A 25,159-nucleotide genomic window follows, 5' to 3' on the forward strand; every position below is an offset into this window, starting at 1 on the left:
TCACACCAAGTCATATTTGTGGGCTTTATATGGTAATTTGCGGGCGATGTTTAGCGATTCACCTAACTAACGCCCGCAAAATAAACTAAAATTACAAATTTACCCTTTTTAATCAAAAAAATTACCCCCTCAATTTACCCCCTCTTCATACTACTATACCCACCACCACCACCTCCTCCTCTTTTAACCACCAACTCCTTACCTTCGGTTTCACGATCTACACAGCCGCAGTAATGACAAGAAAGGACAAAGGAAAGTTGGTCGCCGACGGAGAAAATGTTTTTTTTTTATTTTTTTTGAATTTGCGGCAAACGCCTAGATTTTTCGCACGTCCTAGGCTCAAACGCCTAGTTCTTGTGAACAATCGTGTGGTTGTATGAAATATCTAGGCGTTTGAGGTGAAAAGCCTAGTTTTTTAGAATACCCTAGGCTGAAATGCCTAGTTTTTTTCGAATAGCCTAGGATGTTTCGAAAAAACTAGGCGTTTCAGCCTAGGGTATTTTAAAAAACTAGGCGTTTCAGCCTAGGGTATTCTAAAAAACTAGGCGTTTCCTGGGTTTTGAATTTTTTTAAAAAATTTATCGCGACGTACCAATTTCATACGGTTTGACGAGCCTTCTACAAGCGTCTAAGGTTGTGTTTCTTGTATTTCGTCGTTGTCCCTAAGATCTAACGAAATTGATTTTGCAAATAATACCATCGATGAGCGTTGGTGGTCGTTGACCACTAAGAGAACGGTAAAAAAAATTGTGTACACTAAAAGTGTGAAATTGAAGTAAAATTAATTATTTTTTATAATCATTATTATAAGGATAAATACGTAATTTTATTTTATTTTGCGGACGTTAGTTAGATATTTGAGGGCGATATTTAACCACCCAAAAAAAATTTAGAGCCCGCCGGAATTCGATTTAAAATATAAAAGAAAAAAAAAAGGTCCGCTTGGATTTCGAGAATTAATTAAGGGAGTAAAAACCAAAATTACAGAGCTACTACAGTCTACAGCTGACCGTAATACAATTGACACCGTTAACAACAACATTTTCCATCCAACCTTCTCTCTCCTCACTCCTCTCTTTCTCAACAATGGAGGCAAACTTGCAACAGATGAGCTCACTCAATCGGCGCCTTCAAACGCAAAATCACTCCACCACCACCATCATCACAACTACCTTCAAACGCAAAATCACTCTTCGCCGCCGACCTCTCTTCAATGGTGCGGTGGAGTTTGATCAATCATTAATGAAGCAAGAAGGAAAAAGCTTTTCAATGGTTAATGTCAAGTAACTCAATTGCAGTTACGGCGTCAAACAAAATGTCGCTAATTCATCAAGTGGGGGCCACAAAATCTGATGGAGCATAAGATTAACAAAGTATGTTAATCATTAAGATTAACCAATGTTTAACAACATTAATTGATTGATATAATTTGTTGGTAAACATTAATAACTCTACTTCTGTAATGATCACTTCACATTGCATTTATATTTAGTCTGTTTTTCTTTGGGATCCCTAATTATCTGTTATAATGAACTAGGATTCAGGGCAATGCCCAATTTCATCTAATGGATCCTTCAATCATATACTCTTAGATTAATTTCTTGGCAATGCCCAATTTCTCCTTTTATGTAATTAGGATCTTTAATACCAAGGGTTTACTTAAGGTTGCTGCTTCAAATTTTACTTTTTTCATTCATGCACTATTTGATTTGTACTCTTTAGTTCATGTTGTGAATATTTGCAAATGATTTCATTAAAGCAGCCTCAGTGTAAGTATCTTACTGGCTCATCTCACAGACACGGGAAGCGTGCCCATTATTCTGAGGAAGTTCATATTGATGAAGCAGCGAAGAGGCGCAACAAAATGGATTCTCCTTCCCAGGAAACTGAACCAAGGCCACGGAAACAAGATTCCGGGAGCACGGAGCATCAAGGTATAATTTTCAGTTATTTCTATATTATTGATTCATAATGCATCAAAATTTGGATCACCCTAGTAACTAATTTTAGCATCCAATGTCCCAATCTTTTGTTTATTTATTTTGGATCTCGCTAATGAACACCTCTGGGTATTGGATAAGCATTTAAAATATTACATAAAATGGTATTAATATAAGATTCATTTTAATTTAATATTACTACTTTTAGCTAGCTTATTCAACTCTCCCGGGGCGTTCGTCAGCAAAGACAACTTTGTTTGTCAAATTCAATTGTAACCTTGAGAGTTGAGACTATAATATATATATATATTGTAGAGTGTGGTGATGTAGAGATTCTGCATAACCAGCTGGGGGGTCTTTTTGAAATGTTGAAGCCAACTCTATTAGACCTTTGTGAAGCTCTGCTACTTAAGGTATGCTTTTAGTACGGAGTCGAGAAAATGGTGCATGTGTTGTGGATATTTTTTTTTTTATAATGCTTTGATGTTATGTGTGGCTGTTTGATGGGAAGTATTCTCTTGCATAATTTTCTGGGATATCTTGATTAGATATTGCAAAAACATGTTTTCTTTTCTTATCCTTTTTTTGATGCTATGGCCTATTAATTATTATGTAATACTTCTTCTGTTCCCCAATTAATGCAACATGGGGATAGGACATGGATTTTTAAGAAGAGGAGGGAGATAGAGAGGAATAAAGATATAGACTCGTGTGATGAGGAGAGAGAAAGAGAGATAGCATGTGCAAATAGGGAAATGTTGTAATATTTGTGAAACCACCCAAAATGGTAATTGTTGCAATATTTGTGAAACGGAGGAAGTAGGTGATTTGGGTGAGTTGTATCATCTTGTTTAGGGTATCACGGGATGTTATGTTGGAATCAATTACGGAATGAGATAATCGAGAAGAAAGTAGAAATTACAGTTTAAATAAGATGGAGATGAATTGTCAAAGGTGGTTCGGACATTTTAATATTGAGATGGGGTGATGCACTAGTTAGTTAGGAGGTTGATAGGGTGGCAAAGTGATGGCCTGATGAAATTGTTAAGGTAAGGGGAGAGACTTGAGAGAATTTTCTATATGGTAGTCATGGATCATATTTGTGCCAAAATTTAACGCTAATACTCTAGTCTAGGTTTAAATTTAAGCATTGAACCTATTAACCTACTATATATATATATATATATATATATATATAGACCCTTGTTCTGGGCAGAAATGTAACTGTTAGAGTTTACCCTCAGTTAGGATTTGCAGTTTGACAGTGAGGAAAAATTTGAGAGACCAAGAGAGATACCTGAAAAGTGGAGTATTTTCTCTGAGAGGGGTTAGATTACTAGTTGTAGTCTTTATGGCTAATGACTTGAAACTTGGCAACTTGACCTTACTATGTTGTTTTTGAAAGCCTGTGCTGCCTTTTTCCTTTTCTACTGTGTCCGTAAAACATTTTTGTGGGATAAAATGCTGTACAACAGTTGGTATTTTTTACTAATTGGTCCAGCTTATTGTTTTTCAAGAATATATGTTAAGTGGATAAAATTTGAGAGAGATAATCATGATTTACCTTGATGTCAGTGTAAGCTCGTCACTGACATCAGCGATTTCTCTGAGTTAGTCCAGTCATTCTTGCTCCCGTTGTCATAGTCCACAGCCGTTAGCTAAACTAATAAGAGTCCTTGTACCTCAAAATATGCCTTATGCCCGGGAGGTAGTGTGTTTTGCTAGATAACATAATGGAAATGAGCTTCGGGAGGAAGAGGGGGAGGGTGTCTGGTTAGCGTATATCTTTGAATCAAACATTGAATGAAATCGCTTATTTTATGTCTTTCGTTCCAAATTAGTTGATACGTTTCTTTTATCACATTTGCCAATGCTTAAACTCAATCAAAAATATCTTCAATTATACTATTGTAAAAAATACTAAAACTTGAGTTTTAACTCACATGACTCTTTTTACGTATCTATAATTCACAAATGTTATTCAAAGTAAATTATATGAATCGTGTCAAAAGTCAATACAACTAATTTGGAACGAAGGATAGATATCAAACTTGAAATTGGATAGAATAGACAAAAGGGATTTCTATTATTTAGAGGTTAAATGTCTATCTGCAGTGACTATTATATTTACTTTTAAATGATACACAGACTGTGAGACTTAATCTAGTAATGATAGTGTGATTAAATTTTAAATTTTGTGCAGGATAATGTGAAAAGATTGGCTGAGAAATTTCTCGAGTATCTGGTGAAAAATTATCTAGTCACAAGAGAGCCTGAGACTACATTACAAGCTTTCTTATTCTCAGTGGTATGTATTGCCTCCTTGTTCTTTTTTATAATATATATTATTTTAAAGGTATGAAGAACCCTTATGAATCGGCACATCTCACAAGTCAATCTGGTCCAGCTTTGCAGTTCAGACTCATTGGGAGGGAGAGGGGGTTGTATAGGGGAATCCTCATCCCCAAAGAGTCCCTAGTGGGCTGTAATCCTCCTTGTCTGCTGTGGGATTTTTCTTCCAACTCCATCCCTATCCTTAGATCATATGAGAACACTTGTAATTTTTTATATTTTTTATTTTCCTTGAATTGGGTGGCCAAAATAGAATGAGATTATTTTGTGTCATATTGTCATGTTTTACATTTTTTATCTTTATAACCCTTGTTCATTTTTGTATTGAATCAAAAGGATTTACCTGGGCTTTGCCTTTCCATTTGATTAATTTCCAAAATATTCAAGTTATCGTATTTCTTTATCTTCCCAAATAGCACCAGGGGAACTTTTTAGTGTTGCATTCTTATTGGTGGAGTATTGTTTAGTTGTGTTATGTATATTTACAAAGAGCATTTATGCATTCTTCATGGACATTTACATGAAATCTTTGCCAAGGAAATAGCAATACAAGATCAATTCAAATGTATGATTACAGGGTGCAACAATTAAAAAGCAAAAAGCTTCGTATATCAGAATAATTTATTTATTTAGAGAATCTGTAGTCATGTGTTGCTCTCTGTAATTCAGGAAAGGTTTGGTGTAGTCTCATCTAAAGATATGTAGTCCTCCAAAATTGTTAAGCTGCTTTAGTAAATTTTCTTGTGTTGTTTTTGTTTTTCTTTGAATGATTCTATTTTCTTTTGCTCACTTTGATGTGCTGTCTTTAATAGTGTTGGACTGCAGCTGAGGAACTGAAGAACAAAATTGATCACAAAAAGTCACTTACCGTTGCCAGAGAAAAGTTGGGCTTTAATTGCTTAGAACGTGACACTGAGAAAATAATTTCAAGGTTGAAGCCAACATGGGATAATTTTATATGTTTGAGAACGAAAAATCCAGATTCGGAAGGAAATTTTATAGAATCGCCACTAGGCAACCTGAAAAATATAACTGTAGAGCTTGAGGAACATATGAAGAAGGTTGAAATGAAATGTGGCAGGCAAATGGAGAAGTTAAAAAATAAACACTATGAAGAATTTGAGAAATTTGAAAAATCCTGGGAGGAGTTGACGATGAAGCTAGAAAAGCGGTGTAAAGTAGAGTCAACCGTTATTCGTTATACTTACGCTAATTCTTCAACTGGAATTGATAAGTTAAAGGCCTTGGATAATGATCATGCTAAGAAAAGGGAAGAGCTAGAAAAACAAAAATCCATCAAACATGAAGAGCTTGAAGCTAGGCAAAAGGCTGAAAAAGATATAGAAGAGAAGAAGCTAGCTGGGTATGTGAAACGAATTAACTCCTTGGGGTGCCATAAGCTTTCGGAAGAACCTGATGGTAAGAATGGAGTAAATTCTGAAGTTGCTGAACCTATTGGACCAAATGAAGAGTCAAATGGAACTGTGGGTATCAATGGGAACCTCTCAAAGCAGCAAAGTTTCAAGACGAAATTAATAGCATCCGTACTTGATGAAAATCCGGAGAATACAGATGAGCAGAGAGTGAGTTGCTCAAATGATGATTTTGTAGCATCCATAGAGAATGTACCAGCATCTAAGGGACCTATTGGACTAGATAAAGAATCAAATGGAACTGGAGGTATCAATGGAAACCTCCCAAAGCAGAAAAATTCTGAGGGAGAAGCTGAAAATCCGGAGAATACAAATGAACAGATAGAAAACTGTGGGAATGATAATGCTATAACTGGTATAGAGAGCGTACCAGCATCTAATAGGCCTGATACTAGTACATGTTCACCTGAACAGCCTTCTGCTCCTACTGGACAGATTGGGAAAGATACCAATCAAATAGATGACGCGATAGTAGATAGGTTGACTGCTGTAGAAAGCAACCAAATTAATGGAGCCAGTAGAACAGGGCCATTGATCTCTCCAATTGGTTCATTCACGGAGAACCCAAATGCTGTTACGAGTCAGGTTTGCTTTATCTTCTGTCCTTATAAGTCTTTTCTTCTTTTTTTGTTTGGATGGGGTTAGGGATAGGGGTGGACCGAGCGGTGTGTTAATTTCAGCATCTTCTCATCCAATCTTCTGCTGTTCTACTTTCTGTTCCCTTCTTCAATGTTTTTAATTATCTGAGCTCTGTCACAAGATGTTCTGCCTAGGTCTCTAAAATACATACGTGACTTGGTCAGTCATTTATGTTGTGTATTTTGGACTTGAGTTTCACCTAGCACAAAGGGCTGCATTTCTCGGATCATTAGGGACCATTTCATTAGTATCTTTATAAATGATTTAAGAAGAAAAAAAAAAAAAAAAAAACATTCTGAGTAATTTTTAGCCTTGCGCCCAGAATGTGATTGTGGCCTTGTGGGGGGCTATTGGCTACTATCTATTCTCCTTTCCTTTCATTATCTCCTATTCACTTCTTTTACTGTTATTACCTGGTTAGGGGCTTGGAGATGAATCTCGTATTGGAGTGGGAGAGCAAGTAGGACCTACTACCCGGACACATACTACGCCTTTAGGTGAAACATCATCTTTAGATCGTCCCAATCATGTGCCATCTGACCTTTTGCATAATGAAGAAGAAGCACACTCTTCTGTCGAGGCTTTGCTCAATGAGTGGGTTACACATTACAATGATCAGTTGGGAGTTGCTCCTAATGGCAGGCTTGATATTCAGCCAATTGGAAATCATACATCTATTGTTGGTACCACAACCCCAAGGCATCAAGATCAAATGGGAGTGGCTCCAAATGGTAGGCTTGATATTCAGCCAATGGTAAACCATGGATTTATTGTGGATACCACTACCCCAAGTCAACAAGATCAAAATAGGGGCCACGTCTTAGGTGAAGCTATTTCACAGATGCCTGCTCATGTAGTTCCTGCAAAATTTTTCATCCCGAATGAAACTAATGCACCAGTAGCAAGAGGAGCTGTCCCAGCACATTCCAGCCATGCAAATCGAATGCAAATGCCTACTAACTCTTTGGTTACAACACCCAATCATTTTGATCCACTTCAGTCTGAAGTAGATAGAATACGTAGAGAGATGGGTAATTTGATGACCATTCATGAGCAAAAGGTTAGTGCATGCATTGCCTTCGTTTTCTTTTCCATTTTTTTTTTTTATTATGTCTGCCTTTCTTAATTATTTTTCCCCACCGGGCCTTGCAGAAGTCACAATTTAAATCAGAATGTGATAAAGAAATTGAGGAACTTGTTGCTCAAATTAAGAGAAACTATGACAAGAAGATTGATGAAGCTGAGGCATCATTTGCAGTTAAAAGGAAGGATCTTGAAACATGTCAGAACAAGGTCATGATGCATAAGATGCTGGCTGAGGCCTTTCGATCTAAATGCATAGACTATAAGGCTGCTACAAGGATGCCACAACTAGGTATTTAATTTTTTTGCTTTACAAATGACATTTGTTTAATTTAGGGTCAAATGAGAAAGCCCCTCTTAAAAAAAATTAACTTTTTTTTTAAAAAAAAAAAAAGCGAGAAAGAGAGAGTAATAGAAGTTGTAAAATTGAAAATACACATGATAACAAATCTACTAAGATCCCTTCATAATATTGGTTTTTTTTTCCTTCTTCTTTTTCCCTTGTTTTTGCCGTCAATGTTTGAAGTATCTTGACCTTGAAATCATAATTATAAAACTTTGACGTTGAAGTCAAGAGGACAGATGATATTGAGGCGGCAGTATTACTTTGTAGTTACACACTTCCTGATTTTATTATTGGTGCTGCTTCATAGTTGATTTCATTGTTGTCTGCTTCTCACAGTAATTTATGTTATAGGTAACTCTGCTAGTTCTGTAGAGATTGCCTCACAATTACATTCTACAAGACCTTTCTCTCCTGCTACGTCACCGTTCAGTGGTCCAGCTAGTGCTACACCACCTTTACGGGCTGTTCATCCCTCTATGACCTTAAGTGCTCAAGCCAGAATTTCTCGTGTTGACCTTGTAGCACTAACGGCAGGACAACATCAACTAATTAGGTGTGAAGCACGTGCCCCAGTCCCTCATATACAGCCCTTCAGATCTGCTTCATCTGCTATTTCTTCCAGCTGTATGTCTTCTGATGTGTTGGTGCCACAGCCACCTAACAATCCAACTTCTAACTTAGCACTGCAGCTCCCACCACAGCCACCTCCACTGGCAGCACCAGTACAGCTAAACTCTCGTGGTCAGTCTCGCCAAGAAGACTCTATGGGACGGGGTACACCACTTAGCTTATCCTTGAGTGCAACACAGTTGCTAATGGATATTACAAGGCGGCATGATGCAAATCTTCATTCTAACAACGTACCCTCTTTGCCAGATAATGTGCGAAGTTCTGAGTCTTGGGGCATATCCCGAGTTGAGGAAGCAATGAATGTGCAACCGTCTTCATCTAATATGAAAAATGGAGACGTGGTCTGTTTATCTGATGACGACTAAATATCGTGACATTCTTGGTACCCTAACCTTCAATTTGTTGTAACTCTTAGATCCTATTTTCAGCTTGGGATTAAGAATTATAGTAGTCTCTGGGTCTGCAAGCTGTATACAGTCCATTGCTATTGTAGCTATAGGTTAGCAGCTAATGTAACTATTTGTGATTAATTTGAAATGAAATAGGTGCACTCATATTATGCAAGATTCTTCCGGTGTACAGTGTTTGTGCTAGTGTTCTAGCTTTTGGAATATACTTCGTATTTGGGTTTTGGGATTTGGGAGTGCACTCATTAGGACTTAGGAGTATGTCAAAAATGTATACAACCTTAAAAAGGCCCCAAAATGGAAAAAAGAAAAAAAAATAAAAAAAAAAAGGGGGGGGGGTCTGAAAAAAAATTTACAACTATAATATCTAAATTGATCCAATATGAATTATGAACTACATGTAAAATTATGTTTCATCTGAGAACGAAATGTACTTGTATGTAGTATACTTATATTTTTTCAGAAAACTCTTACTACATTTTTAATTGTTTGGTATGAATGTTAAAAATAAGATGGAAAGGAAACATATAAGAGGGAGGAAAATAATCATTTAACTCTTACCTTTTATTTTTGGGTTAATCATAAAAAAGTATCACATTATCACTTCAACCAACTCTATTTTATCCCTAGGTAATGGTAATTGTTATTCAAACCTTTTATTCAAACACTTGGTAAGGTTAATGCTTTAATTGAATATGTTTTCAACTTAAAAAACACTATTACTCATCATGCAATTATGTAATTTGAAATATTTTTTATTGTGAAAAAAAAAAATCCACTTGATACATGATACATATACATGAGCGAGCCCCAATTTTTCAATTAAAAAACGTGGGATGTTTCTCTAACGATGTAAATGTGAATAAGAGTCAATTATCAATATTTTATATTTATTGCTCAAATAACATCGTTAATTTCCCATCCATCTTCACTCTTCTTCTTCCTCCTCTTCCTAAGAAGGGTGGAGCCAGGGGGGCCGGTGGAGGCCCGACCCTCCTGGCCCAATCGCCAACTCCTTTATTTTTAAACTTGGCCCCCTAAATAAATAGTATAAAATGTTAATTTTTGCATAGTTATACTGATATTAAGTTATTAGTTCAATTAATTATACCCCTATACTTACCAAGGCTAGACCCAAGTTCAAATCTTATAAGCCTCAATTGCCTTTTTTTTAAAACCCATTTTTGCTTCTTTAATTACATAGCTCACGTAGTTACATTTTTTTTTTTTATTAACCAGTAAAAATTACCGTCATTGTTTTTTTTAGGACTAGTCAAATTTAATTAATACCACTACATAAAAAAATTATAAAAAAAAAATTACAATAAGAAAAGCAGTATATACAATTATACATTACTATTTTACTTAATATGTAGTATAAGTCTTGGCTCCCCTAAATTTTTATTTCCTGGCTTCGTCCCTGCTTCCTACAATAAACCCCGTTGAGAGCTTGAGTTTTTGTCCACTAATACCACCGTTTTCAACATTTCTGGCATCTTTCATCTCCACCAACATGTCCACCACATTTATGGTTGCTTCGCTATTGAATTAAATAAAAACCCTAAGAACAAAAAGAGACATAAAAGGACATGGTCAACCCTAAAACGTTAAGACTTAAGGGTGTTTTGTCTTCCATCAAAGTAGACCTTAAGGTTTTGAAATCTTCATTGAAGAGCTCTTCGAATTTCTGTAAAATTCACGAAATTAGGAAAATGTTAACTTCGGTTATGGCTGAAAATTCAAAATACCCCACATACCTGCTCAAAATGACAACAATGAGCCCTTGAGAAACATATGTTGTTTCTCATGTTGAACCTTTATTTTTTCCATTTCTACTCGCCTACATTCTATTATGTGAACATGTTAAAAATAGATTTATTTTTGTATTTAAATTAAATACCAGTTGTATGATATGGTACTGAATTAAAAAATTATCTTAAAAAATTAACTTTCTCACATTTTAATTACTAAAATAATTATCCAATAATTATGCATTAGCTTGTCACTTTTCTCATTCTTTGCTTGTAAATTTGTAATATTGTTGTCAAAAATTGAATATACATTTATACGCGGATTGCCGATTATAAATATTTCTTGTCTATTTTTTTAATTAGCAATTATTTGAAATTCTACTAATGGTGATTATTATGCTTGTACTTTTTTTTATTAATAATTCATCAATTATCTTTAATTTTAATCGTCTTATTGCCTTTTGTTTGAAGGATTGTTCTTAATTGTACGTATAAATCGCAACAAAAAACCAAGATTCTTATATAACTAGAGTGTACCCGTGCAAAATGCACGGGATATTTAAGAAAAATATATTTTAAATATGAAAAGTTGATTTTGATGTTGTAATTTAGAGTTGAGCTATAGTGGTCGGTTATGTAGAACCCTAATCAGCTCTGTTGTATAGAGTAGTAATAATTGTATTAATAATGCGCTGACACCTGATGTGCTATGTTGAAATATGATATTCTATGCTTTGCTTAGAAGCTCAAAAAACAGGGTCTTACTCTTTTATGTCTATACGACTATACTACGTACAATAAAATAAAATAAAAATTAAAAAAAAAACACAAAGTGAAATGTTAGTAGTAGTTCCTTGAATTACTGATTTTTTAATAAAAAAATGATAAAAAAATAAAAATAAAGTAGTGGGATTGGTAGTTACTTTTTTTTTTCTTAAAAAAAAAAACCTAAATGCATGAGAGTTGAGCATTGGGGTTTTGAAGGCTTCTCGTTAAAACATCTCTTAAATTATATACTAGTATAAGTTTTTTTTTTTTTTTTTTTTTTTTTTTTTTTTTTTTTTGTGGTAAAATTGCATATAAATTGTGAATTAATTTGATATTTTATTTTACTCAAATTGTGGTGTGATTTGGAACTCCTATATCATAAAACCTATCCAAACTTGAAAGGTAGTTATTTTTACTCGTATATTTGATTTCCAACATTTCTCATTTAATTTAATATCGTACCCGCTTTGAGGGGTGTAGCGTATTACGTTTCATTCAACAACTAAGTACATTAAAACATATCGGTTAACTAACGATAACACTTAAAAAAGATGAAGGAAGTATTAAAGTAAATTACACATGATTAAGGTTATGTTCCCTTCAACTTAAAAAAAAAAAATACCTATTCAGTAAAGGAAATTTTAGTTTAGTAAAAATAAGTTCATTTCAGTAATATTTATTTCAGTTTAGTAGAAATTATTTCAATTTAGTAAAATCTAATTAATTCTGCGAAAATACAGGTTTTTCACCATATACTCCTGAGTTATTTATTTATTCATTTTATACCTATGAAAAATTTCAAATCCACTATATACCCATGAAAATTTTCAAATTCACCATACACCCCCGATTTTAACAAAAACATTGCCAAATGCTCAAATAAGTAACGGACGTCAACTTCATTAGACAGTAAGGGGTAATTGTGTCACGTGACTTCATGTGGTTGGTTCGTAGCTTTTTAAATTTATAAATTAATTATTAAAAATTATAAAATATGAAAAATTGCCCAAACCTAGCCACCATTCCTACCCACGACCCCCCTACATGGCGTTAGTTGCGCCTTTGCCTCCCTCTATCCCTTTCCGTTGAAACCTCCCCTTAAGCCACCATCCTGATTTTTCTCTCTCCCTGGCAAGTGCCAACCCCCCCTTCCATCTCTAACGCCGGCCCCAACACCAGCCCACCTCCCATATGCGATCGGCGTTGTAAGTTGTCCCTTCAACCGTCGTCCTTTCCTCCTTTTCCCTTAAACCACCTCGAAACACTAAAACTAAAATTTAGGGTTTCGTTTTTGGGGTTTAAGGATTTTCATCAGAAGGGAGTGGTGGATATGGTGGGGGGGTTGGGTGGGTGAGGGGAGGGGATGGGCGCTGACAAGAGGGTAGAGATGTGTTTTTCGAGTTGGGGGGGTTTAGGGTGGTGGTTCTGTGAAGGGTGGGTGGGTGGGTGGGTGGACGACGACATGGGATAAGGAGATGGAGGTGCGATGCCGACAGGGTGGGGGGAGGGGGCTGGCGAAAATTGTCAAAATGAATTTTTGTTTTAATTTCGATTTAAAATGGATTTGAAAAATAAAAATAAAAATTCTAGATTTTTTTTAAATTTTTTGTTTAATTTAAATAATAATAAACAATACAAATTAACTAATTAGAATATGCCATGTGGCATGATTAACCTTAACGACTAACGGAGTTGACGATTGTTAATTATTAGATCATTTGAAGAATTTTTTAACATTATCAATTTGAATTTTTTTATACTTATATGGTGAATAAACAAATTTATACTTAGTATTTAAAAACTATAACCAATAAACTAAGAAAGACACATGTTCCCATCCATTCTATTACACTTCTCTAACCATAGTGCCACATATCATTTTACACTATTAATTTTTTTATTACACCTATTTTTTTAAATTCTTTCATTAAACTTATAATTTATCTTTCATACACACTTTATCTCTCCTTTTTAATTCAACTTTTTCGTATTCTCTCTTTAATTTTAGCCCTTCCACCTTCTATTTTAAGCCTATTTTTTGATTAAAGCTCCAAAATTTTAATTTCATTAATCATGTTTCCGATTACATATTTACCATATAATAACTTACTGATATTTCCTCATTTATCTATCAATACAATTTTATATGAATAACCCGTGCATTGCACTGGCAGAAGATTAGTTACTCATAATATACGGTGAAAAAACCGAAGAAAACAGGATGAAATGAAAGAGATGTAATAACAAGTGGTAATTCTAATGAAAAGGTTATCAAGACTCTAAACGGTTCTGGAAGAAGTGGAAAGTTCTCGAACACCTCTCTATTTTTGTTTCTCTCTTAAAGCCCTAACCTACACAAACCCTCACTCACTCTATCAGTTTCCAGCCTTTGCTCCTTATCCTCACTTCACTACCATTTCATTCTCCATCTTCTCTCTTTCTCTCTCCTCTTCTCTTCGATAATCTGCTCTGCTTTCTATCAACAATGGCTTCTGCTAATGCTATCTCAACCACTTCCATTCTTTCCACACCCGGAAAGGTATTCATCTTTTTCTATCTCCTCATTTTTACTCTTTCTTTGATTAACAATTGGGTATTATTGTATTGTTTGTGCCATTGATTAATTTCCATGTTTATGGTTTTAGATTGGGTTTTTTGAAGTTTTTTTTTATATTTGGGAATTGGATTAGTCTTTTGTTAGTTTGTTATCTTAGTCTTTCATTTCAACAAACATGTGGGGTTTTATGTTATGCTAATTTAGCTTTGAAGCTGTGTAGATTAGTTAATAATGCTTGAAATTGTTAATATTATGTGGGTTTTTCTGGATAGAATTTTGGTGTAATTATAGCTACCTGAATGAGATTGGATTGAATTTTTGAATTGATGAATTGGGTTGCTTATTCTGTTAATGGTTCGTGGGTTTTAGTTGTTTTGCTGCCACTGTTTAGATTTGTGTATTCGTTACTTTCCATATTAGTAATTGATTGTGAATTCGACATGTTTTCGATTTTCGAATGTGATGAGAAAACATTTCCTGGGTTATGCATAAGTTTGAAGGATAAGGAATAATGAAATTTTTGTTTGTGTTGTTCTCTCTTAGTGGAAAGCTATATTTGACTTAATGTGTTTGTTATATGACCTGTTGTACCATGGATTTAGGGAAGCTTGAGGAAAGCAATTCCTCAGCGGGCGCAGAAGGTGCATTACAAACCATCGAGCAGGCGGCTTGTCGTGAGAGCTTCTGCAAAGCAAATTGCCTTTGACCAAGATTCCAGGGCCGCCCTTCAGGCTGGCATTGATAAACTTGCTGATGCTGTTGGACTTACCCTTGGTCCAAGAGGTATCTTATAATCCCTGGAAGACAAAGTTGCCTAGGAAAAGCAGTACCACTGTTACTTGCTTGGAATTTTCAATTAAACATTGATAATTTTATACGAAGTATTAATTAAGCGTGTTTATCATGTGTAACTCCTGACACTATATGTTGATGCTTTCTTTTTACTGGATTTTTTTTTGCTGAGTTGCTGTTTCTAATGCTGTATAATGGCTTATGATTGAATTTCTTTTTGCAGGGAGAAATGTTGTTTTGGATGAATTTGGTAACCCAAGGGTAGTTAATGATGGAGTTACTATTGCTCGAGCTATTGAGCTGGCTGATCCTATGGAGAATGCTGGTGCTGCCTTGATTAGGGAGGTATGGATTTTTCATGTACAAGTGTATCACTGTTGTTTCATTTAAGGAACACTATGCTTGTCTTGGAGGATAAGAATTTAGAGTTGTAAACTTTGTTGTCATGGTTAATAGTTTCTATATGTGATATGATATCGTTGGTGATATAGGTTGCCAGTAAAACAAATGACTCAGCTGGTGATGGAACTACAACTGCTTCAGTTCTTGCACGCGAGTTCATCAGACAAGGTCTGCTCAGTGTTACCTCAGGTGCTAACCCTGTGTCTTTGAAAAGAGGAATTGATAAAACTATCCAAGGATTAATAGAGGAACTTGAAAAGAGAGCCAGGCCAGTCAATGGCCGTGAGGATATCAAAGGTACTACTTTTTTCCTGACTACTGCTAGATGGTGTTGAGTTATTATGAAGTGTAAAAGCATTCTTATGGTATATGATCATGCATTTGTTTTCAGCTATTGCCACTATTTCTGCTGGAAATGATGAATTGATCGGAACCATGATTGCTGACGCTATTGACAAAGTTGGCCCAGATGGTGTTTTATCCATTGAGTCGTCATCTTCCTTTGAGACAACTGTCGAAGTGGAAGAAGGAATGGAGGTTTGTGGCTTGTATACTAGTGATTAATGTGCTTGTAATGTGAGTTTGTACTAAATGGTCCTCATATAATGTGGGTTGTTCCCTGTTTTGCAGATTGATAGAGGGTATATATCTCCACAGTTTGTTACCAATCCTGAAAAATCAATTGTTGAATTTGAAAATGCTAGAGTCTTGATAACTGACCAGAAGATATCTGCAATTAAAGATATTATCCCATTATTGGAAAAGACCACTCAAATGAGAGCACCTTTGCTTATTATTGCTGAGGATATTACTGGAGAAGCATTGGCCACTCTAGTTGTTAACAAGCTTCGGGGTATTATCAATGTTGCTGCCATCAAGGCACCAGGATTTGGAGAGAGGAGAAAGGCTATGCTTCAAGATATTGCTATCTTGACAGGTATTGGATTGTTTTCTTTGCATTATACTGTGGAAAATGTGTGATTTTGCAATTGTAAATGGTAAGCTCAAAGGCAAAAAATTGAAGTTTTGAGCCATTTGATAAATCAATCAAATAACTAACTATATTGATGACTATATCTTCTAGAAGTAGTTTGTATTTTGCGGGTTTAGGGTTTTGTTCACACTTTCTTTTAAATGTTGTGGTATCATGATTGCTGATGTTTCATCATTGGTTCTTTGGGATTGATTCATGTATATGACCTCTGTTTCTTAATATTTGTAACAAAGGGGTATTATTTGTGAGAGAAAAAATTCCTTGTTGCAAATAATAAGATACAGAGATAGTACTTCCGAGTTCATGATCAAATATTTGATTTTAGAGGACCTATTGACAGTTATTCTAGATAATTCTTGATGGTACTTCCGAGTTCATGATCAAATAATAAGAAACAGAGATGGTACTTCCGAGTTCATGTGGGTAATAATGTGCAACTTGTGTATAATTCAGGTGCGGAGTTCATGGCTAGTGATTTGGGATTGGCAGTTGAGAGTACATCTGTTGAGCAGCTTGGATTGGCAAGGAAGGTGACAATAACCAAGGATTCCACCACCCTCATTGCTGATGCTGCATCTAAAGATGAACTTCAGGCTAGGATAGCACAGCTTAAGAAAGAATTGTTTGAGACTGATTCTGTTTATGATTCTGAGAAGCTTGCTGAGAGAATTGCAAAATTGTCTGGAGGTGTTGCTGTTATAAAAGTTGGTGCAGCCACAGAAACTGAGCTTGAAGACCGTAAGTTGCGAATTGAGGATGCAAAGAATGCAACTTTTGCTGCTATAGAGGAAGGCATTGTTCCTGGCGGCGGTGCTGCTCTTGTTCATCTTTCAACATGCGTGCCTTCTATTAAGGAGAGACTGGAGGACCCTGATGAGCGTTTGGGTGCTGACATTGTGCAGAAGGTAAAACCTTTTCTTTTAATACCTGATTGTCTTTAGTCTGCAATCAATTTATAAGATATGGAGTAAACTTTCTGGAACTCTCAGCTATGACAGGAAAATATTTAGGCCTTGTTCTTTTTACCTTGGAAAATTAGTGAAGTTGTAGTAATATGAGTTTATACAAAAGATAACTTTAGATGAGTTCCATATAACATTATATAAGAACTAACTTAAGATCAGCAAATTTTTGAAGTAAACAAATTTTGGATTAAAGAACAAAGCTGAAATCTTTCGGTGTATCTGCACATATCTGGGAGTTCCATCTTAGTAGTGCTAAGTAGTCTCTCACATGTCTGTAAAATATTGTCAGACTGGGAACTTTCTCATTGCAAAAATGACCCAATTGTTTATTGCTACAACATACTACTATAAAAGATCATTAGAAGCTCTCAATTTGCTTTGTAGATAAGCTACTCTCTCTGTTGCATTTTCTGTTAATCTTATGTATTGGCTAATTGATGCAGGCACTTGTGTCACCGGCATCTCTAATTGCCTACAATGCCGGGGTTGAAGGTGAGGTGGTTGTAGAGAAGGTAATGGCAAGTGAATGGGAGGTTGGTTACAACGCAATGACCGACACATATGAGAACTTAGTAGAGGCTGGTGTAATTGATCCAGCTAAGGTGACAAGATGTGGTTTGCAAAATGCTGCCTCTGTTGCAGGAATGGTATTGACTACTCAGGCTATTGTCGTGGAGAAGCCAAGTGCTAAAGCTGCAGCTGCAGCTGCAGCCCAACCCGGTATGACCATATAAGCTAGGGTATGATAGGCTACTAAAGGTAGGACTAATAATCCAGATCTTGTTTTGGTAGTGAAGTGTATCAAAGTTTTGTATTGAGTAAAATTATTGATGGAAAGAGTAAATTGATCGTTGATTTTGAAGTAGTATTGCACCTCGAACCGACACTGTGTTCATTCTTCAGTTACTATAATGGGAAATGATTTTGGCAGTACATAAATTGGTTTTAACTTTTGTCCCAATTCTGTTTCTTAACTTGTGATGGAACACTCTCCAAATAGCTGAAGTCATTAGACTTTCTGAACTACAAGTCTTTAATTTGAGAGAAAGACTCTAATAAAGAAGGAAAAAGATTTTCAAGTAGGTCCTGTTTGTATTTACTTCCTATTTCTGTAATTTATAAGCTTTTATTCTACGATAAGTGTCTTGTCTGTATTACTTCCTCCGTTTTTAAATGCTTGTTCAATTTCTATTTTTTGCATTATTCATTTGTCCTACTTTGACTAATGTTTGTGATTTATTTATAAGAAAAATATAGTTTTGTGGGTACTTTATGGAATCATAACAATGAATAGGTTATTAATTTTCAATTGTTAGAATTTATGCTTATTGATAATTAAAGATATAAGTGATTAAATATTAGCATCGATATGCGTGTCCAAGAGAAATGGAGCAAGTGCAGGGAGTATTATTATTGTTTTTTTTTAATCAGCTTTTTTTTTCTTTTTTTTTTTTTTTTTTTTTTTTTTTTGTTGTTGTTGTTTGTGTTTCACCTGGTTTACTCTTTGAGCTGATCCGTATTCGGGGATCAGTTTTGGGTGGTTAGGTTTAAGTTTTCTCCCAATTGTTATTGAGGGGGATTGAATACGGGTCTTCCTTACAAGGGTAGTCCCAATCATCACTAAATGAATCCTCAATTGGTTTTTTTGAATCAGCATCTTTATTGCAAAGCCTCTTAATATGCTACGGAGTATCCGCAACAACAAGAGTATTTTAGTCTTTAGGATTTAGATTCTTTTGTTCCCTTTTTGGTCAATTGGTTCACAAATCGCATATGTTTTTCTTTAATCATAATGTGAATCTTTAATTACAGATGCATTCAATGTGCTTGGTTTTTTTTTGAAAAATATTCATTGTGCTTTCTTAATTAATCTGTACGACTTCCCCTAAAAAAAAAAAATAATAATAATAATCTGTACGACTTTATGTAAGTGTTAATCCGTATTTGCTATTCAAAAAAAAGTGTTAATCCGTATTTTAGTTTTCTTCACTTTTTGGCTCATCTTCTATGGAATATAATGCATGTAAAATCGCGATTTTAAGGACAAAATTTTGTTTCAAAACTGAGTCATATGGCTGGTTTTCATGCCTTCAAAGGATAAGGTTTTCATTAATTGATATTTAACTATGATTATCTTATTTCTAAGTTTTTTTTTGTTTATCTCATTTGTCTTTTTATACGGTTTTTAATATACACATTTAAACATAAATGTCTTCAATTATGCACTATAATAGTGTATAATTCACTATTAAAATTAAAATTAGATTTACATGTACTCTGTAATATCGATTTTAATTGATTAAAATGGCAATGATGATTATAAATAATTACAGTTAGCGCAACCACATTTTTTAAAAAATGGATAAAATGGAAAATTAGTTAAGTGATTCGATAATATGTATTCCGTACAATTATGTATCAATGTCAAGTGGGAAAAGATGCCACTGCATCATAAACGGGGAATGCCGACCGATCTGGTGTGGTAATAAATGAAGTGCTCCCTCCAATAACCTAAGTTTCAATGACTCATTAATTACTTGCGAACTTAGCAACTTACTTTAAAGCATAACATCTCACCCCATCTCTTGTGATGTCAACCCTGTCCGTAGTACTAGTACCCATATATCATGCCTTTCATTTAATATACAGCTATTTGCCAGTCAATACTATGCTCTCATCAACTTCATCACTTTTTTTTATTAAGGGATTGTCTGTTCAACGTATTAGAAGTCCAAGGAGATCAAATCCCGTACAAGTTGTATCGATACTTTAACCAGTTAAGATAGTTGACATTATTTATTGTGCACACGTGGAAAAAAGTTTGGATAGACAGTATATATTTGTAATATCACCATTACATTATAGTACCAAATTTACTTTTGACCTTTTGTGCTTTTGTTTATAGATGAATTAGTCCACACCATAGTGTGGTGTATCATTCTTTTTGAAAGTACAATAATTCTTGTACAACTTTCTTGCTAGCTAGATTTTGTAACTAATTAAGCTAATTGCTATATATAATTAATGGTAGAAAAGAAGAATAAAGTGTTAATGAGAAACAATGAATAATGTACAAACAGCTCAATACATGCATGTTTAGTCCTCATCAACGGAGAAATCAGGTTCAGCTGGCTTCTGCAATGCACCAATACTCGAATCCATACTCGAGTGCTTGTTACCAGCCTTCCTTTTACTTGATGCTAATCGCTTAGCATACAAAGAGTACCCTGATCCACTGACATCATAATCTTCACTACTTAACTGCCCTTGATCATGCTCATATGTCAACATGTCTTCGTGAGCTTTACACTCACTAGCATTATGTCGTCGTTTCTTCTGTCTTCGCCATGCTGCCTGTATAAAGCAGGCAGCCCAAAGTCTCCAGTGATGGGAGTAGAATCGAAATTTGTGTCTCAGTTGCTTACTGTGCAGCTTTCTGAACTGTGCAGCCACAAATTTTAAGTCTTCTGCTTTCAGAGCGAAGGCTTCCACCTCTGAGATGGCCTTGACTGTTCGAGTTGATGATGGAAGGATCACACTAGGCCGGGGATCTAGAGCCCATGTTAGGAGCTCCTCGCCACAGAAGTCACCTGGCCCTATCTTGCATGAGTTGAAGAAGCCTGTTCGGCCTCCATTCGTTGTGTATGAATCCAAATGGCCTCGGATTATGAAGAGCATCTCGTTCACAGGGTCTCCCTCCCTTACAAGAAACGTGCCTTCCGTGCATAAAGCAGGCTTCAGCCTCTCACATATAGCGTCTAGCATTCTTTCTTCCATTTGGTCAAATAATGGGACCTGTATTTAGAATAACTTGTCAATCCTTTTTGCTGTGATTACTTTCTATTTCTGTATTCTATGAAGAATGTTTGTTGTAAACTTACCCGGCGGACTAAATCAAGACAGAGATGACGTTTAATATCCCTACGTAGATCCATGGGAAGGCCTTGGAGAAGAGCTTCCTCGTCGACCCCTCTTGTTGCCACCCATTTGTACTGATCATATCTCCTGACAGACTGCTTCAGCTCTGGGGGCAGCTGCCTGTGATGCATCCATTGCTCTGTATCAGTTCTCCTGATCCTCCACTCTTCCAACCGGACTGTAGTTGATTGCAGATATGTCTGAATTACAGCACATGGAAACATTCACTCTTAAATTCTTAGGTACTAAATTTATTTCTAAGTTCTAGGCCACTAAAGTCGAAACTTATATAAGCTGACACAGTGGCCTATTATGACAGGGTGCTAAGTTGCTAACCTGCATGTTACCAATAAGGAGGGCAAATAAGACCAATCCGAGAGTTGCAGCTATGATCGCGAAAACTATTTCACCGATAGAGGTGCTTGTTGAAAGGTCCTGCCCAAGAGAACTGCACATAATGATTCGAAACTGATCAGACCATTAACAATTGAGAAGGCAATATTATTTGGCCTTAACACATTATATCCAATGTATTACCTCAAATTTTTCAAACCCCACCAAAGACAGTAGAAATATTTGTTGATGAAAGGTGAAGAGGTAACCCCAGTAGTCACGGCCTCACCATAAATTCCGAAAGTGTAGCTGTTTTTATCAGGATCACATACTTTTGTTATATTGCTCATTTTAAACCAATTTTCTCTGCCTGCATCCTGAACTCTCCTACAATCAAAATATTTGTATAGACACATCTGACTCTCGAGGCTGCAAGCGTGCTTCCAGCACGCCTCTTCTCGCTCTATTGACAGAAGATACCAGCAAGCTCCTAAAACCTACAAACATTAGAAAGGTTGTACTGACTCGCTTAATTAACTTGTTAAGTAATTTTACATATATGAAAACAAGACAATAAAATTATTTCATAATCATGATCAGATTTTTGCTCTATATCATTATGTTCTGTCAAATGATTGAAGTTCAGAGAATCCTAGTTAGACAGTAGAAAATACAGTAAAATACAATCAGAAGCACCAATTATTATGCAAAGAAAGTGACTTAATATATATTTAATTGCACCCTACCAAAATTAGATATATTAAAATAAATACAGAGATCTGTCACTATGTCAGACACTTACATGGCTTGCCATTATGAACAGCATGAGATTGTAAGCAGCACCAGCCCAAGCAGTCTCAGTAACCACACCAGTAGCCTTCACTATTTGAGACGATAAAGGAAATATCAAGAACAATCGCGGTAAGTACTGAAAAATCAGGATAAACCGTAACACATTTTTCGTGTTCATCATCATTGATCCACTTAGGTTCGGAATCACTCCCCATATCAACACCTAAACCAAAACATACACAAAAATATTAATGAAAAAAAAAAAAACAAAAACCATATTTGTTATAAATTTCAGGTATATATTTGATATATTAACTACTTAAATTTAATGTTGTAACCCCTTAACTACATGAAATATCTAGTATCCATTATATTGTCCAACCTTTAAAATGCTCGAAAATTATTTGCAAAATTAGAAAGTGAACCTGAGGAAGAGGCAGAGCAGCAATGAGCTCAATGAAGAACCAATTCTTGAGGTATCCAAGAGCAATCTTCTTAGGATCAACAACAAGCTCACCCCTCCCGAAAACACGAGAAGACGGAGCAATATACGCAGTCCGAAATCTAAAATAAATCTGAACAACATAAAAAACATCAGCCATTGTTCGAATTACAGTAAGAGCAATCTCCAACTTCATCTCAATCTCAATGCACATGATGTCTCCTTTTACAGCAGGCAAGAAGAAAAACAACGGGTCGACGAACAATGAAACCAAACACGCTATAAGAAACACTTTATTCCATCTGTTAATCGTCTTTCCTCTAGGATCATGTATCTTTCTCTTAACCCTTTCATAATCTTCAGAGAAAACTCTCGAAAGCACCTTGGTTCTCAACGATAACGGCGATGACGGGGATGACGGGGATGATGCTGATGATGGTATCTTAGTTCCATCGATAGTGTACTTCTGCTTTACTTGTACTAAGTTGGTTCTGTTTTCTCTGTTTCCTGGTGCTGCTGCTGATGATGCTGCTGCTGTTTCGACTTCGTCGTGAAACCTTACAGATCTTGATTTGTTATACTCCATTGTTTTTGTCTGGCTAAGTAGCCAGATGAATAGTGTAAAATGAAAGTCAAGAAATGAGTTGTTATATAAACAGAGTTTCCATAAGTAATGGAAAAAGTGAGAGAAACTGGAAAAGAAAAGTGTGAATATGATCAATATTATTTCATTGTTTTTTTTTTCACGGGTTTATTAGTTTGACAACTGGAATTGTAGAGGATGATTTAAAGAGGCACACAATTATTTTATTATATACCTACTGTATAATTTTTATTTATTTATTTATTTATTTTTTGTAAAGGATATACTACTGTATATGTCTATATAGGGATGACAATGGGGCAGGTCGGATGCGGATGATGATACCTCCATACCCATGCCCACCTAAAAATCTTATACCCATCCCCGCCCCACCACCCGTGGCGGGTACAATATCCACATCCATACCCGTCCCACCGGGTACAAGATAGGATCCATCCCCGCCTCATCACCTACTTGGATATTCATACCCACCTCATACCCGCCCCAAAATCGTCCCAAACCCTTTGCCATAATGCTCTATTGTATCACATTAATGACAATTATATCAAATTAGGCTGAGAAAATTGGGACTTATACTATTCAAGCTTATTGGGTGTTTGGGGGTATCAAATTTCATAAATTCTCAACTCTTTTAAAAGAAATATGGTGCGGGTATAATATGGGTACGGGGCGGGGCAGATATGGGGCGGGTCTACTCTAAAATCCATACCCGCCCCATCACCCATGGCGAGTACACATTTTATACCCATCCCCGCCCCATCACCCGCTAAACCTCCCTCCATCCCCGCCCCACTAGGGCGGGGATGGGGCGGGTCTCCCATTTAACCCGACCCACTGCCATTCCTATGTCTATATAACAAATTAGTTATATATATTTTAAATACTTGTTCTATTTCTCCATGCGTGGAATTTTAGGAGAAAATGAAGAAAGTAATAAAATATGGAGGTAGTGGGGTAAGTAAAAGAATAAAAAATTGAGAAAAACAAAAGTAGTGGAGATAATTAGAAGAGAGAGAATATGAAATTAATAAAATATGATTTATATTGAGCCCACTATGTAAGAGAAATGAATTAAATATTCTAAAAATTTTCCAAATAAGGAAATGAAGTAAGTATTAAAAAACGGTCGCAAAAGAAAAGTGGAGCAACTATTTAAAAACGGAGGGAAAACTTTGTAATACTAACTCCATTCTGTAATTAAGGAAGGTTACATTTGTTGATTTTTCATGGTTAATAAGAAAAATCATATAGTGGGAATCAAACATGAAATTAACTTAAAACAAAAAAATTAAGAATAATTGAAATGTAATCATTGAAGGGGAATGAGCAAATGCAACCTTCTTTCAGGGACGGAGTGAATACATCTTAGTTCAAAATATATTATAATATTGAGAAGACGCGTAAAATTAAATAAAAAAAAACATTTAGAGCACCCACAAAACAAAACATAAACATGTATAGTAAAATGTATATTAGATGTTTACATTATAATAGCAAGGAAAGAGATGTTGGAAATTAAAAAAAAAAAAAAAAGGAGTAATATTTGTGAATCTTTTAAAAAATATAACTCTTGCAATATAAAGAATAGAGAAAATATGATGGTATAATACGACAAAGTTACCTTCTATAGGAGGGATTAATAAGGCACACACCTCTTACATGGTTACTCAAAAACAATTAAAACAAAACCATTATACATAAAAGAGTATTAAAGATAGGTGTAAAGTAAATTAATCCACACAATACCGATTGAAAAATAAAAAGTAGAGTAAGCAAGTATACAAAAGCAAGATAATGTGAGTTGAAGACTTTGTTTCAACAAGGGTCATGTGAGAACTGAAAAGAATTGAAGCTCACATAAACTAATAAAGTATAATGAAAGGTTCTTTATTTTTTTCTACCAATTTGGAAATTTTTAGTTTAACGATTTCATGTGTTTGATTCTTGAGTAAGGAAAGTCTAAAGTCAAACAAAAGACTTTAAAAAAGTAAACAGTATCTAAGTCTTACAA

At 35.3% G+C, this 25,159-nt stretch overlaps 3 protein-coding genes across 7 annotated transcripts; 2 read left to right on the plus strand and 1 right to left on the minus strand.

The window, feature by feature from the left end:
- Positions 1 to 926: 926 nt before the first annotated feature.
- Positions 927 to 9,248, plus strand: LOC110730939. 5 transcript variants are annotated; one of them, XM_021910782.1, is made up of 8 exons: positions 927 to 1,373; positions 1,798 to 1,934; positions 2,256 to 2,353; positions 4,144 to 4,248; positions 5,105 to 6,310; positions 6,786 to 7,424; positions 7,517 to 7,739; positions 8,145 to 9,245. In XM_021910782.1, exons 2-8 carry the CDS (start codon positions 1,865 to 1,867, stop codon positions 8,786 to 8,788), a joined length of 2,985 nt encoding a protein of 994 aa, XP_021766474.1. In that variant the 5' UTR covers positions 927 to 1,373; positions 1,798 to 1,864; the 3' UTR covers positions 8,789 to 9,245. The 5 variants fall into 5 exon arrangements, with proteins under 5 accessions (XP_021766474.1, XP_021766476.1, XP_021766475.1 ...); XM_021910783.1 differs by lacking the exon at positions 927 to 1,373 and adding an exon at positions 1,382 to 1,664 and having other exon boundaries at positions 8,145 to 9,246; XM_021910784.1 differs by lacking the exon at positions 2,256 to 2,353 and having other exon boundaries at positions 8,145 to 9,244.
- Positions 9,249 to 13,688: 4,440 nt separating this feature from the next.
- On the plus strand, positions 13,689 to 18,141 carry LOC110730940 (ruBisCO large subunit-binding protein subunit alpha-like). Its single transcript, XM_021910786.1, has 8 exons — positions 13,689 to 13,888; positions 14,509 to 14,689; positions 14,922 to 15,043; positions 15,190 to 15,397; positions 15,492 to 15,637; positions 15,731 to 16,037; positions 16,548 to 16,999; positions 17,503 to 18,141. The coding sequence occupies exons 1-8, from the start codon at positions 13,835 to 13,837 to the stop codon at positions 17,791 to 17,793; spliced, it is 1,761 nt and encodes a 586-aa protein (XP_021766478.1). The 5' UTR covers positions 13,689 to 13,834; the 3' UTR covers positions 17,794 to 18,141.
- Positions 18,142 to 19,893: 1,752 nt separating this feature from the next.
- Positions 19,894 to 23,569, minus strand: LOC110730941 (protein CNGC15b-like). Its single transcript, XM_021910787.1, has 6 exons — positions 22,528 to 23,569; positions 22,113 to 22,325; positions 21,515 to 21,807; positions 21,314 to 21,425; positions 20,941 to 21,177; positions 19,894 to 20,854 (listed from the first exon to the last, which is right to left on the minus strand). The coding sequence occupies exons 1-6, from the start codon at positions 23,128 to 23,130 to the stop codon at positions 20,156 to 20,158; spliced, it is 2,157 nt and encodes a 718-aa protein (XP_021766479.1). The 5' UTR covers positions 23,131 to 23,569; the 3' UTR covers positions 19,894 to 20,155.
- Between the last annotated feature and the right edge of the window lie 1,590 nt (positions 23,570 to 25,159).

This window comes from Chenopodium quinoa, unplaced genomic scaffold (assembly GCF_001683475.1).
Source record: "Chenopodium quinoa cultivar QQ74 unplaced genomic scaffold, ASM168347v1, whole genome shotgun sequence".
In the NCBI taxonomy this organism is placed as follows: Eukaryota; Viridiplantae; Streptophyta; class Magnoliopsida; order Caryophyllales; family Amaranthaceae; genus Chenopodium; species Chenopodium quinoa.

Bases quoted from the DNA above. Each gene is read 5' to 3' on its own strand.
- LOC110730941 (XM_021910787.1), bottom strand. From the start codon at position 23,130: ATGGAGTATAACAAATCAAGATCTGTAAGGTTTCACGACGAAGTCGAA. The intron at 21,426-21,514 runs GTAATACATTGG...CATTATGTGCAG, and splicing joins TGGGGTTTGAAAAATTTGAG to TTCTCTTGGGCAGGACCTTT. The intron at 20,855-20,940 runs GTAAGTTTACAA...TTCTAAATACAG, and splicing joins GTCTTGATTTAGTCCGCCGG to GTCCCATTATTTGACCAAAT.
- LOC110730940 (XM_021910786.1), top strand. From the start codon at position 13,835: ATGGCTTCTGCTAATGCTATCTCAACCACTTCCATTCTTTCCACACCC. The intron at 15,398-15,491 runs GTACTACTTTTT...ATTTGTTTTCAG, and splicing joins TGGCCGTGAGGATATCAAAG to CTATTGCCACTATTTCTGCT. The intron at 17,000-17,502 runs GTAAAACCTTTT...TAATTGATGCAG, and splicing joins GTGCTGACATTGTGCAGAAG to GCACTTGTGTCACCGGCATC.
- LOC110730939 (XM_021910781.1), top strand. From the start codon at position 1,745: ATGATTTCATTAAAGCAGCCTCAGTGTAAGTATCTTACTGGCTCATCT. The intron at 6,311-6,785 runs GTTTGCTTTATC...TTACCTGGTTAG, and splicing joins CAAATGCTGTTACGAGTCAG to GGGCTTGGAGATGAATCTCG. The intron at 7,740-8,144 runs GTATTTAATTTT...TTTATGTTATAG, and splicing joins TACAAGGATGCCACAACTAG to GTAACTCTGCTAGTTCTGTA.